The sequence below is a fragment of the Labeo rohita genome, chromosome 9 (genome assembly GCF_022985175.1).
Source record: "Labeo rohita strain BAU-BD-2019 chromosome 9, IGBB_LRoh.1.0, whole genome shotgun sequence".
Classification (NCBI taxonomy): Eukaryota; Metazoa; Chordata; class Actinopteri; order Cypriniformes; family Cyprinidae; genus Labeo; species Labeo rohita.
The window spans coordinates 25,794,305-25,808,202 of NC_066877.1; the positions used below are offsets into that span (position 1 = coordinate 25,794,305).

At 35.5% G+C, this 13,898-nt stretch overlaps 2 protein-coding genes and 2 non-coding genes across 4 annotated transcripts in view; all 4 read left to right on the plus strand.

The window, feature by feature from the left end:
- Positions 1-12: 12 nt before the first annotated feature.
- nifk (nucleolar protein interacting with the FHA domain of MKI67) lies at positions 13-3,139 on the plus strand. Its single transcript, XM_051118373.1, has 6 exons — positions 13-216; positions 723-851; positions 1,244-1,352; positions 1,437-1,648; positions 2,397-2,456; positions 2,722-3,139. Exons 1-6 carry the CDS (start codon positions 103-105, stop codon positions 2,911-2,913), a joined length of 816 nt encoding a protein of 271 aa, XP_050974330.1. The 5' UTR covers positions 13-102; the 3' UTR covers positions 2,914-3,139.
- Positions 1,036-1,159, plus strand: LOC127171479 (small nucleolar RNA ACA64). The gene has a single exon (XR_007828521.1). It is a non-coding gene; the product is annotated as a small nucleolar RNA ACA64 (small nucleolar RNA).
- On the plus strand, positions 2,525-2,651 carry LOC127171480 (small nucleolar RNA ACA64). The gene has a single exon (XR_007828522.1). It is a non-coding gene; the product is annotated as a small nucleolar RNA ACA64 (small nucleolar RNA).
- A 1,814-nt stretch (positions 3,140-4,953) lies between the features above and the next one.
- clasp1a (cytoplasmic linker associated protein 1a) overlaps positions 4,954-13,898 on the plus strand; it is an 85,462-nt gene continuing 76,517 nt past the window's right edge. Inside the window, 2 exon segments of the mRNA XM_051118691.1 lie at positions 4,954-5,083; positions 8,207-8,782. Coding sequence (XP_050974648.1) covers positions 8,588-8,782 — 195 coding nt within the window. The 5' untranslated portion in view covers positions 4,954-5,083; positions 8,207-8,587.

Genomic DNA, 13,898 nt, shown 5'->3' on the forward strand with positions numbered 1-13,898 from the left:
TTAGCAGTTTCCTGTACGAAGCACAACGTGGTTTAGGAGAGGTAGTACGGCACAGCGTGAAGAAGCGTAGATATATTTATTTTATCAATTTCATATATAATCATGACAGAAGGCAAACCATCAAAGAAGTCGGCGAAAAGCCTGCTTTCTTTGAATCCAAAGGAGGACGCAGAGTTTCGGAAGAAGGTTCAGCAAGTAAAGAAAGGTCCTAAAACGGTATGACGGATGACCATGTGGCTTGAGTTTAGCCTGACTATCATTTAGCTTCACGTTGAAACATGGTTTTAGCTCAATTTGACATTTAGTTAGTTATCTTTAAGGGCCAGAATTAAGTTATTTGTTAGCTATTAGTTATTTGGTAGCACTTTACAATACGGTGTCATTTGTTAACATTAGTTAGTATTAACTAGCATGAACAAACAATGAACAGTACATTTCTTACACTAATTATTAATCTTTGTTAATGTTAATAAAATACAGACGTTCATTGTTTGTTGATGTTAGTTCACAGTGCATTAACTAATGTTAACAAATGCTACATGTGGTTTTAATAATGCATTAGTAAATGCTGAAATCAATACTAATTAAAAATGCTGTATTGTTCGTTCTTAGTTCATGTTAACTAATGTTACCTTATTGTAAAGTGGTACAATTTTTTTAGTTGCCTTGCATATTTTATTATTCTGCACTTAATGTGATATTAATTATGATTTCCTTCTCAGGGTAAGGCGCTTTCTCCTGGAGTGGTTTACGTTGGTCATCTTCCTCGAGGATTGTTCGAACCTCAGTTAAAATCTTACTTTGAGCAGTTTGGCAAAGTCACACGATTAAGAGTTTCCAGGAGTAAAAAGGTATGATGTGCTTGTTGTAGTAGTTCATGTGTTTTACAGTCCATTGGGTTAGAACTTTGTATTTACCACACATTCAACTTATAAATGATGTAGAAAGATGTAAATATTACATATTTCATTAAAATTTGGGGTGTTTACTTGTATGTACAAGTATTCTGTCTATTTAACATAACATAATAGTTGCACAATCAGAAAATTATCTTTGGCATTTGTTGCCTTGGATAAGATCATTGTGCAGACAGTATTTAGGTACATATAGCTTATTGCCAACTATGTTGTTGTGCAATGAAACCCATGTGCCAACACTGTAAACACACAAGAGTCATACTAGTAGATAACACTTTGCTTTAAAGATTTTAATGCAAGTATTATTAAACTGTTGTCTTTGACAGACTGGAGGAAGCAAAGGCTATGGATTTGTGGAGTTTGAGTGTGATGAGGTGGCTAAGATTGTGGCTGAGACCATGAACAACTACCTAATTGGAGAACGACTCATAAAGTGTAAGTTAAGTGTACAAGATTTTGCATGTATATTTTTTTTACATAAAATGTTGTCTAAAAAGGACTGTGTTTTGTCCTGTCCAGGTCAAATGATGCCACCCGAGAAGGTCCATGAAAAGCTATTTGTTGGTTCCAGGATGCCCTTCAAGAAGCCAAAGCAGCCTGCAGTTACTCGATATAACAAACGGCATACGGAAGATGATCTGACGAAAGTTAGCACAAAGCTTTTAAGCAAAGAGTCTAAACTACGCAAGAGACTGGCGGCAAAGGGCATCGACTATGATTTTCCAGGATTTGTAAGTAGTATTTTGTCATTTTTATTCGGAACATTTAAAGGAATAGATGACCTGAGAATGAAAATTTGCTGAAAATGTACTCACCCTTAGGCTATCCAAGCAGAGGTCGCGTTAACCGAAAATTCTCCGTCACTGACGGAAAAATCTGAAGGCCGTCCGTCATTTTGACAGATTACACTGAGGGTGATCTATTGTAAATTTTAGCTGTAATTCCCACCCCTGTCCAGTTGGTGGCGAGTGCGCTCCAGTGTGGCAGCAGAGCACAGGATACAGTACAAAAACAAAAATGTTTTCCTGTGTGTTTGATTTTGCACATGCGAGTACACAGAAGCTACAACGATCTATCACGCCACATTAAAGAGCGCCAAAACGGTATTTATTGCTTGAATTTCCTATGGAAATTGACAGAATTTGAAACCTAAAACTTAAATATCAAAAGTAACACAAAGCCTAGCCTATTGCTATTTATTGAAAGGAAGGCACATTATGTACTCTCCATTCATCAACTGAAAACAGCATCGACCAAGATAACCCAGCCTAGCGTATTTTGTTGTTTTTAAACACTGCGCTGTCATCTTGTAGGTTGAGGCTTAATATAAAGAGACAAACTTCTCTGTACGTTTTTAAGTTTTCATAAAATTTTTATTTTTGGGTGAACTATTCCTGTTCAGTTCGTTTGTTGTTGTTTGTTTTGTTTGTTTGTTTGTTTGTTTGTTTTAGTGTGACCTTTTTATTTATTTATTTTTAGGCAGCTCAGAAACCTGCCAAGAAAGCCCATACGGAAGGTGATGTTTCAGTATGCAGTGAGGTAAGCTCAAGATTTTAAATTAATTTTTTGTACATTTTTTGCACTGATTTTGTGGGCGTACGCTTGGCACAAACTGAAAATTACCTCAGTTGTATCTGTTGACTGAAGTAAGATAACTGTGCCGACAGAAACTGGTACATTTTAAGCTTATTGTCAGTCGATGTGACTAACAGTGAAACCCATGTGCCAACAGTTACTGTTGAAATGATTAGGATATGTAGTATTATGCTACTAGTGTTTAAAAGACATTTTATTTTACTTTTAGGATGTCACTCCAGTGTGCACCCCTTCAGTTTTGGAAAGGAGGAAGTCGATCAGAGTTGAGGATGATGATGATGATGACGAAATAGTCATCAAAGCCAAATCAGTTCCTGAAAACAGCGAAGATGTGGAAGAGAGCGAGGAAGAGTCTGATGAGGAGGAGGAGGAGGAGAGTGAAGAAGAGCATACGGCTTAAAAGGAGAATTTAATTACTAACAAAGAGACTTAAATCCCTGTTTTAGAAGGGACACTGGACTCACTGTTTCAGAGCCATTTGTATGTGATTAGTTCTCAGTCCTCCCCTGTGGCTGGAGAAGAGGATCGAACTCATTATCCTGATTATCAGGCATCTGTTTTGAGGTGTTCTTTATGCAGATGTTGTACCCATTATCTTTATGGGGTACAATGTGGTCTCCCAGAGGTTGCTAAAATCTGGTTGCCTGTGTAATACACAAAGTATATGTGTTGTGTTGTGAAAATTAAATGGTAGGATGGATATCATTATCAGTTGTATTAAGTGGATATCAATCTATTTGTAACACATTATTTTGGTGTTATGTATTCTGTCCTGTGCTATCTTCAGACATGTAGCTTTGCAAAATTGGTAAACCATGTGCTTGACCCATAAAATAATATGGGTAACAAATAAATTTCTTTATTGATTTTTAAAGCAATTTTGACTAAACAATGGTTTGTGTAAATTGTTGCTGTAAAATGCTTGGGTATAAGTGATGGAAGAAATCAAGTTCTTCAGAGTAACCACTAGATGGAGCCAGGAGTCGTTTTCTATTGCTGTTGGTTTAATGTTATGGCAAGCCATTTTAACATTTGTTGCTTAAACTCTGTTGGTACTTCTACAAGCCGCTATTCTGTTAGTAATGACAAACTTGAGATTTTCTTTTCCCCCCAGTGAGTGTAACTTTTTTTTGCTGATTTGTGATATTTCCAATTTTGTTAGTGCTGTATCCACCTTATTCTTTAACGTGGAAGTAAGCGTATGGGTGAGACTTCCAGTTCATTAGGCATGCATGGGAAGTAACGAAAAGAATAACAATGTGTAGTAAATGGTAAAACTGTTTGCCCTACAAACCAGTATGCTCATAATTAAGGTAATGCATTAAAATAATATGGTAAGACATCACTTTGCAATATCAAGCAGCAAAACGAGCTGTTTTGTACAGCTGAAAATAGCTGGACGTGGATGAGACCGGAAGCCAGACCCATAAAATTTACAAATGGCCACGCCCACTCCTACTGGAAAAATAAGGTGGATAGTGAAATGTTAATAGTGAACTGTGTATGTGTGCATATATATATATATATATATATATATATATATATATGAACATCACTAGTTTTCCCAGCAGGCACTAAATGTTAATATAACGTTAGGTTGACATTGGACCTCAACGTGGAAAAAATATTGCATTTTGGTTGAGAATAAAAAACAGGTTGATGTCAGTATTTGACATTAATTTGATACTGACTCAATTTTGGATTTTGGTTACTTTACAACACCTAAAGACAACAGGATATCAATTTCAACTGACATCAGTACTGGACATCAAATTAACATTCACAATAGACGTTGCACTGGAATTTAACCAAATGTCAACGTCTTATTACTGCTGGGTCAGTTCCTTTTTGTCATATATAATGACTGATCAGAATGACTTCTGCATAGTTAAAATGATAAGAAATTAAGAAAATTTTAAAAGGTTTACCAGATACAATTTGAATACATATTTGAGTAATTTCTAGTGACTAGTGTCTGACTAGTGTAGTTGAAAAAAATAAAAATATGCTCTTCGCTATTGGATGACTTCCCAATTAAAATCAAATAGCTCATCATAGTTTTTAGGAATCAATGTTAAAATGGCCTGCCATAAAGGTTCATTGTTATAGCTACACAAGGAAAAATGACCATGTGGCAGCGAGACAGAAGGAAACCAGGGGATTTCTAATATGCGGGTGTAAACAAAATATCTGTTGGCTACTGTGTAGAAAACGCTCAAAATATAAGAGCAAATATTAGTAATTACAAAGGTAAAGGTGCTTTTGAATAGAGAAATGACTCGCATACTGTACATGGGTAATAAAGGGGTACAAGCTAGCCGTTTTTTTAAACACCGTCTAGCTTTATGTCATAATGACATAAAATGAAACATTTGCCATGGTGCAACATTTGTATCAAAGCTGTAAGCGGATTTTACATTAAATCAGTAATAGAGCAGAGGTGTTTAGCGCATGCGCATTCCGGCTCCATCATTGTGTCTACAGGAGCAGCACTAGAGAGACAAACCTCGTTTACCTTTAATAACCCAACCCGTGTCATTTCACACAGAAACACCGCTACATTCGGCAGAGTGAGTATATAACCTATTATTTCAACCAAGCTTGTCGTTTACACGTACAGGTTTGGTGTAAATCGTCGGAGTTTTGACAGTTTATTCGGTCGGCTAGTGAGAGCTAGCATAACCGGCTAGATGATCAATGAAAAAGAAACAAAATCATCCAAATATGATGTGAAAACAGTTGGTAATTAAATAATGATACGGATTTCATCATTCGACAGTTGATATTTGAATTGTTAACGTATATAAAAGACAATAAGATCTTTTAAAGCCTGGACTCCGGAGTAAAGCATCTCATTTAGGGTGAATGACAGATACTACGTGAGCATCACTACTGTAAATACATTTACATTGATGCACATGTAGCATCTGTCATTCACTTGAAATGACATTCTGTTTAATTTTACTTGTTTTGATTATTATTTTTCTTTATGTAGTAGCTCAGTTCTGTTGTATATACACGGTGATTTAGCTTTGAATTATAATCAGATTTCCACCCAGTACTGGTGAGTATTATGGTTATTGCATGATCCTTTCAGCAGGGTTAGTTTATTTAGTAGTTATCTAGTATTAAAACTGATTGACACGTTAATGCTTAAACACTAAAGAGGTGAATAATCTGTCATTGAAGGCCTGTGATGTGTGGTTTGAGGGAGGCAAAGGTAAATCATGCTTGGCATCATTGAATTATTATTTAATGTGTGTGTGTTTTACATTAAGGTGGCATCACAGTTCATAAATGATGAACTCCTGTGATTCGGATCTATGGAGAATTAAGAAACTAGGCAAGGTCTCCTCCCACCATTGTGTATCTTAGATACAAGGAGTACAGGCACAGGCTTGTAATGTAAACTAAGCAAAAACAAAAACCGCTTGTGACGGTGAAGACAGAAAACGCATACAGTGAGGATCAGATGTCTAAATCACTACTGAATCGTTATTCTAATTAGCATTTTTCTAAATTTTATTGTGACATTGTCTGCCTAATAATTTGCATGTAAAATTTAGATATCTAAAAATTTGATTTTAGATTTGTTTAAATTTGTTTAGATTTGTTAGAGCTGCATGAACTAGTTTGTCCATTTTATTTGACATTGTTATAAGAGCATCTTGTGTGCAGAACCCTAAATATTTCTAAATTTCTAAAATCGAAATATTATTTCTATTTCTTAAATATATATATTTTTTTACTTTGTAATTTTTCTTTCATTTTTAAATAATTTATTATTATTATTATTATTATTATTATATTTATTTTACATTATTTTACTTTTACCGGTATTTTAAGTCTTAGATTTTCTTTTTGTACTCCACTGTACACACACACACACACACACACACACACACACACTAATGTACCTCAGTGACCAGTACATTCATCATTTTTAATATTCTGCCCTGATCAATGGACAGGGCATCTTTTGCTCATTTCATGAAGTCTTTCAGGAAAATTGGAGTCTGGGCATCAGGTAATCTGCTTATCAGAGTAATACACTTTGCGGTGACCAACTGTGATTGCAGCCAGATTATTCCCATGATGCCTTAGCTGATTTTTGTCTTAATGCAGTAGGGAGGCAAGTATCCTAGTGATGGCATTGCTGCTGTGTAACACAGTCAAGACTTTATGTTACCTAGTAGTTTTCAATAATTTTACACACTACCAGTCAACAGTAACATTTTTAATGTTTTTTAAAGTCTCTTCTTCTCACCAAGCCTGCATTTATTTGGTCCAAAGTTATGCAAAAATAGTCACATTTTGAAATATTTTTATTATTTAAAATAACTGTTTTCTATTTGAATATATTTTAAAATGTAATTTATTCCTGTGATTTCAAAGCTGAATTTTTAGCAGCATTACTCCAGGCACACAATCCTTAAGATATCATTCTAATGTTCTGATTTGCTGCTAAACACATTTATTATTATTATTATTATGTTGAAAACAGCTGAGTAGAATTTTTCAGGTTTCTTTGATGAATAGAAAATCCATAGAATAGAACAACATTTATCTGAAATACAAATCTTTTGTAACATTATAAATGTCTTTATTACCACCTGTGATCAATTTAAAGCATCCCTACTAAATAAAAGTATTAATTTCTATAATTTTGAATGGTATAGTGTATAATGTTACAAAAGCTTTCATTTCAGATAAATGCTGATCTTTGGATCTTTCTATTCAAAGAATCCTAAAAAAATGTACTCAACTATTTTAAATATTGATGATGATAATAATAATAATAAATGTTTTCTGAGCAAAAAATCTGCATATTAGAATGATTTCTGAAGGATCATGTGACACTGAAGACTGAAGTAATGATGCTGAAAATTTAGCTTTGATCACAGGAATAAATTACATTTTAAAATATATTCAAATGGAAAACAGTTACTTTAAATAGTAAAAATATTTGTACTTTGGATCAAACAAATGCAGGCTTGATGAGCAGAAGAGACTACTGTTCAAAAACGTTTGACTGGTAGTGTATATTTACAGATCCTCAAATTATTGTGCTTTAACATCAATAATTCACTTATAAATTAAAGTTAATTAACTTGCGGTCATTAATTTCTCGCCCTGTTCTTTTTTTTTTTTTTTTGGTCTATGAAGTTACAGTCATGTTTACTGTTGCAAAACAGAATTTTGCGGGCAAAATCCAATAATTTAAATTTATGCTGTTTGATTTTGATACAATATTGACAATAGGCAACAAACCTTTTTTGCTACCAAAATGTTACTTAAATTTGTGACAGCAGTATGGGATATAGTAGATTATAATGCTCAAACTGTATGGACTACTGTTGTGGTGCTTTTGTCCTTTTTTGTTTAACAGCAACTGGGTTTGAAATGACATAGAGACGAGTTAACTACCCCTAGTTAACCCCCCCCCTTTAATAAGAGTGGAATTCCTCTCAGTGCTGTGTCCCACAAAGCTGTGCAGCTGATGTGTGGTCAGCAAATAAATAGTTAAGAGAATGCAAGCCGGACTATGAGTTATGTCACCATCAAAGGGCTTTTCTGCTTTTCTCGTAAGTGGCTGCTGATCTGAGCTGACAAAAATGCAGGTCCAGCCGCACTGGCATTTGATATCCAGAGGTGGTACTCGACTAACAGCTCTCTTTTCTCATCCTGAGCAGGAAGGACCTCTGAATTATGAAGCAATGCTCCGGCGGACCCTCTCTCTCCTGCTCTAGTTACCACAACTCCTGCTGCTCCACCGCAACCGAGAGCGCTTCTGCCACTGCTAGTGGTTTGGCTGCCTCCTAAAGGGACAAAAAGGAGAATTTGCAGTCCTCATCAGCTGTTGTCTAGTCACATATGGTGCATCGTTTGCATTCCCGAGTCGACATCCCTACCGCTCAGCTTCTTGCCAGCCTGTGGCACTCGTAGGGTTCATCAACACAGGATATTAATAAGTGTGCGCTCCTGTTTTGCCTGAATTGCGCACGCTAAAGGCCATATTTTTTTTAGCTTTTCCTCTCCACTGCCACACGGGTGGTGGCAGGACATCATAGGCCATGGAGCCCAATATGGAGTACTGTCTGACCCAGGTTCTACAGAAGGATGTGGCCAGGAGGTTGCAAATGGGTCCGGAGCTCATCGACTACATCACAGATGCTGACAAGTGTCACGACCTGGAGAGTGACCAGACTGCGCTGGATAAAATGGTGGACGGTATCGCCACCTCTTGGGTTAACTCCAGCAACTTCAAGGTAAGAGGCTTTTTATATCATTTCGATGGTTGACTCTAATTTTCTGCTGAGAGCAGCTGCAGAAGTGGACGTTTTGTGACAGTAAAGGGGGCAGGGTGGTGTTTCAATTGAATTGGGTATTAAAGCAAGGGCTTTTCTTTGGGAATTCTCCTTCAGGCAGTTGTCTGGCATAGAATTGAGGGCCTGAATCGATCCCTCGAGCAAAACAGAGCAGGCTTTTGAGGTCACTGTAACATCTACAGCCCTTCATGTTGACATATTTTAAGATCAGACACAATGAGAGACTTCCATGTCTTCAGATGATGATTAAAGCATTCATTCACCTAGAAATTAAAATTCGGTTGCCATTTACTCAGCCTCATGTTTCTATGTTACATCTAATGCGAAAAGGTTTTTAGAGTTCCTCATGGAAGGTGTAGATGACTGGCTAATGTTGATAGTCATTTTTGTTCTTTAACAATTGAGGCTTAGATTAAATTGCATGACTAACCAAAAACGTATTATTTTTATAAATGATTATTTATGCACTAGGCGTCTTACTGTATATTGAATGCTGTCTACAGTAGACATTTAAGAAGGCTGTAGGGTGAAATAAAATGGCTTATATTCAATTACTGGTTTCATGTCCTAGAATATCAAACTCTAACACTGGCAATTAATGGAAATAAAGTGTTTAATGGGAATCATGCCAAAAATCCTCTTAAGAAGCAACCACAGGAGGTTTGTATTTCAAATATTTCTCCTTGACCTTATAGCATTGAAATGCTGAGTCAGAGCCGTCCGTCGGTTTTATTTTATTATTATTTTAATGTTTTGTTGATTGTGGTATATTATTTTGACAGCGGCTGTTTATCTTTGTCACTTCCTCAAGCAGCTTGTAAACATAGAGTAGCAATTATGTCAAGTGGTTAGCTTCATGAAGTTTAGGGCTGCTGCGTTTTGTATACATTTTAATGCTGTGACGTCATGAATGTAGTATGAGTTCTTCTTGTGAGAGGGTCGCAGGTCAGATGAGGTTCAGGGTTTTGCAGTCACATGATTTGAACATGATTGAACGACACGTTTTTCATAAACGACCTCATTTGAACCCATCTGAAGGATGATTCTCTCATAAACTCTCATGTTTCAGCCAGTTGCTGTGTGATAATGTGAATGGATAATATTTCATTACAGACATTAGGACTGGGTGATATCTGAAATGTTGTCTCTGTTTATCTGCCTTTTGATGTAATTCAGTATTTATCTGCTGATGTAATTTAATATTGATCTGTATTATCTTAATTATCTTTTTTCCCACTCAGAAAAAACATCATTTCAACCAGACACTATAACAAAGTAGATTTAAAATGATACAAAGTGCAAATGTAAAAAAATTTAAAAGTAAACCCTAGTTAAAAATAATCAAGGCATGTTTTCCACTAAATTAATCAAAGTTAAGTTTTTATTTCTATGTTTGTATGTATATATATATATACCAAAACGGAGTAATGAATAGAAGTGTTTTTTGCATATAACACTACCAGTCAAAAGTTTTTGAACAGTAAGTTTTTATTATTTTTTTTATAGAAGGCTCACCAAGCCTGCATTTCTTTGATCCAAAGTTCAGCAAAAACAGTAAAATAAAAAAACGTTTTATATTTGATTGTATTTTAAAATGTAATTTATTTCTGTGATCAAAGCTAAATTTTCAGCATCATTACTCCAGTCTTCAGTGTCACATGATCTGTCAGAAATCATTCTAATATGCTGATTTGCTGTTCAAGAAACATTTATTATTATTGTCAATATTTAAAACAGTATTTTTTTTTCAGGATTCTTTGATTAGAAAGATCCAAAGTTCAGCATTTTTCTTGAAATGAAAATCCTTTGTTACATTATACACTAAGCCATTCAAAAGCTTGGAGTCAGAAATGATAGAATTTAATACTTTTTTTTAGCAAGGGTGCTTTAAATTGAGCAAAAGTGATGATAACGACATTTATAATGTTACAAAATATTTCTATTTCAGATAAATGCTGTTATTCTGAACTTTCTATTCATCAAAGAAACCTCAAACAATTCTGCTCAGCTGTTTTCAACATAATAATAATAAATGTTAGAATAATAAATCAGAATATTAGAATGATTTCTGAAGGATCATGTGACTGGAGTATTAATTCTAAAAATTCAGCTTTGAAATCACAGGAATAAATTACATTTTAAAATTTTTAAATGGTATACATTTTTTAAATGTGTAATGTTTTTGCTGTAGTTTAGATCAGATAAATGCAAGCTTGGTGAGCAGAAGAGACTTCTTTTAAAAAAAACATTAAAATTGTTATTGTTCAAAAACTTTTGATTGGTAGTGTATTTAAAATCTGACACAAGCTTTGAGTGGTGATGCAAATTAATTGCAGAATCAGTTTAGAATGTATTCACTGAAGCTGTTTGTATTGATTGATAATGAATAAAGTGTAACCAAAAACATTTTATTAGTCAGGTTTAAATCAAAGATGCTAATAAAGCAATTGTCTCATTTTTGCAAGTCATGAGACAAAGAAGGATTTCAAGCAACGTTGTAGTAACTTAATGAATGGCCAAATAAAAAGCGCATGGAAATCATTGCAATATTTACAACATTGCTTAATTTAATGTTGTCAGCAAAATCATTGTGAATATATCTTAATTGTTTGATATGTATCGCCCAACCCTAATAGTTTTCTTAGTAATGCTAGGAGGGTTATTTAGTGTTTTTCAACGTCAGGTTTTGCTGGATGTCAGTAAGTACTCCCTTGCAACTGCCTGAGAACAAATGAATTCGCTCACACCGCATTTTATTCACAAGCACCAGCCTTGACAGAGACAGCAATTGATGCTGGGAGTAATGTGGAAAGTATTCGGGCAGGGTTTGGGTGAGGTTGGCCCATCATGTGTGATGTGTCTGTATCGGAAGACAGTTTGTCCTTTGATGTAATGCTGACTCTTAGTCAGTTACTCTGCAAGCTTGACAGGCTTGGCTTTAGCATTGTGTTGGTTGTAGTAAAACAGAAATTATTATCTGACTCATCCAGAAGTTGCGTGTTAGGCTTTTTAGTTCACCACTTTGGCTTGTACATTATATAAAAGTTTTTGTCCTGTTGGTTGTGGTCATAGTAGTCGCAGTAGTTGGTTAACCTGAATTAAAAGCATTTGTGGCTATCTCTGTTCTAATGGTGTTATTATAGAGCTTAAAGCTGATTAATAAAGGCTTTTGTGCTTCATCAAAGAGTAAATCATGTACTGACATGTTTGCAGTGCACTACAGTGCTGTTTATATGTTTGCGAATGCAGTCTAGACTTTCGGTCCACAGGACCTGTTTAGCCAGTGAATGACAAAATGCTGTCAACACTGTTACTATGCGGGTTCTAGAATTTATTTTGGCAAGTACATGTAGCACTAAGCCTCTAGATGTTGCCTATAAAGCAATTGTTTATTCATCTTAACCCAAGCGTCCTGCCTCTGCCCAGTTTTTAAAATGAGTTGAGTCAATTATTTACTGAAGTGTAATGAATGCCACTCTGAACCACGGGACCAAGGCTGGGCAAAATTCAGAATTTATTTCGGTTCATGATGAATTTCTATTGAATTGTCCACACCCCACTTGATGATAAATTCGAATTGAATCAAAATGGCAGGAAGAGTAATTTATTGTATTGCAGTTGAGGCTGTCATGATTCCTTGATTCAATTTGAGTACTGGATTTTAAAAAAATCCTCAAAGAAAATCCTAGAATCCATGAAATGCATTTTTGCAACCGTTTTCCAAGGCTGCATGAGGTGTTAAACCGATTTAAAAATCATAATAAAGCATAATGTTATTGTGAATTCACAAACACTATGATTCAGTTAAACACATATGCAGTGCAGGTTTAATATATGCGCTTTAATTATTTACATGCGTGTAGGTTAAAGTGCTCCTCTTATGCCATTTTAAAGGTTGCTAATATTGAGTCTCCTAAAACAGGTTTACATGTATGCAATGTCAAAAAAAAACTTTGGTTTTCTCCAGAAACAGATTTAATTTTACCTCATTTCTAAATGATTCGTAAACGACTCGTGCGAAGCAGTTCGAAGAATCAGTCTCTCTAAACCCCTCCTTTCCGTGAGCCCTCACTGCTGTGATTGGTCAGATGGCGCAGTCCTTTATGATTGGCCTACCACGTACAGCGCGTGTCGGAAAACGAAATGCCCATTGCCATAAATGCCCATTGACTTGTCAATACATAGAAAAGATGGCATCGATTTTACCTTACCAATTCGAGCTGGAGTCTGACGATGAAACGGTTGAAGTGGCTGATCGACAAGTTAGCACAGACTACCGTGGAAAGTGTTAGAAATTTGCTTATGTAAGTGAACTGGGCACACATCTACGTTGTAAACTTCAACATTGTATAATGCATTAAGCGGCTTTCACACCGAAAGTGTTTGTGGGTGGGCAAGTTGTTTTGCGACGTAGAATGTGGGCGGAGATTATGCAGATGTGTTACTTCGTGACGTATAGCCGTAACAGAATAAGATTCGAATTCCTGATGACTCTTTTTTTTGATAGACAATAACTTTAGTTATCGTGCACTGTCGGCGTCACAACTTTGCTGATAGTTAATGTTCACATGCAGCTACATGACACTGCTTGAAAGGTCATATTTGAAAAGGCATAATAGGAGCACTTTAAGTATGTGTCAGAGCAGCTCTGTTTACAGTAAATGCTGCTACATACAAACAGTTCTCATGTACATGTGCGGAGCATCTCAAACTAGGGCTGTGCAAATAATCGGATGCGATCATCATGCACATTACATCAGTAATGCCGGTTCCGTGATTAGCAAAATGGGCATGATAATCGCATCCGATTATTTGCACAGCCCTATCTCAAACTCCATCTCTGCATATCGTGTTAGTGTGGGTTTATTTTAAAATTCATCTGTGAACACAACATGCACCATTTCATCAGATTTGTAAGGTAAATCATTTATAAATCTACGCAAACTCAGGAGAACACATCAGTAGCTTTCTAAATATGCTAACTGTTCATCGTGATTTCAAAATAAAAGCTCAAACCTTTACTTTGAGTTTACATGTTTTGATGTCCACATATTCC

Excerpts from the sequence above, each read along its gene's own strand:
- nifk (XM_051118373.1), top strand. The coding sequence starts at position 103 with ATGACAGAAGGCAAACCATCAAAGAAGTCGGCGAAAAGCCTGCTTTCT. Across the intron at positions 217-722 it reads TAAAGAAAGGTCCTAAAACG|GGTAAGGCGCTTTCTCCTGG; the intron begins GTATGACGGATG and ends TTTCCTTCTCAG. Across the intron at positions 1,353-1,436 it reads TGGAGAACGACTCATAAAGT|GTCAAATGATGCCACCCGAG; the intron begins GTAAGTTAAGTG and ends TGTCCTGTCCAG.